General features: G+C 60.0%; 1 protein-coding gene across 1 annotated transcript in view; it reads right to left on the bottom strand.

Moving 5' to 3' along the window:
• Positions 1-205, bottom strand: part of LOC119582193 — a 13,488-nt gene that overhangs the window by 2,029 nt on the left and 11,254 nt on the right. The window contains exon 16 of the mRNA XM_037930427.1: positions 10-175. Coding sequence (XP_037786355.1) covers positions 10-175 — 166 coding nt within the window. The remainder of the gene's footprint in view (positions 1-9; positions 176-205) is intronic.

Below are 205 nucleotides of genomic sequence, written 5' to 3'. Positions count from 1 at the left end.
AATGAATACTCGGCAGAGCGGCTTGCATCTGGTGCAGGATATGCGGAGGGATGTCGTAAGGCCCCAGGATCCTTCTGGCTACCTGACGGAGGGTGTCGGAGTCCCATCTGTCGAGCCTCACCCAGGACCAGCGGCTCCGGAGGGCAGGGTATCGCTCGCACCAGCTGTCTGTGGTCTGTGGGGTGTAGGGGAAGAATTAGGTGTA

Source organism: Penaeus monodon, chromosome 15, assembly GCF_015228065.2.
Source record: "Penaeus monodon isolate SGIC_2016 chromosome 15, NSTDA_Pmon_1, whole genome shotgun sequence".
Lineage (NCBI taxonomy): Eukaryota > Metazoa > Arthropoda > Malacostraca > Decapoda > Penaeidae > Penaeus > Penaeus monodon.
This window is presented reverse-complemented; position numbering and strand designations above follow the sequence as displayed.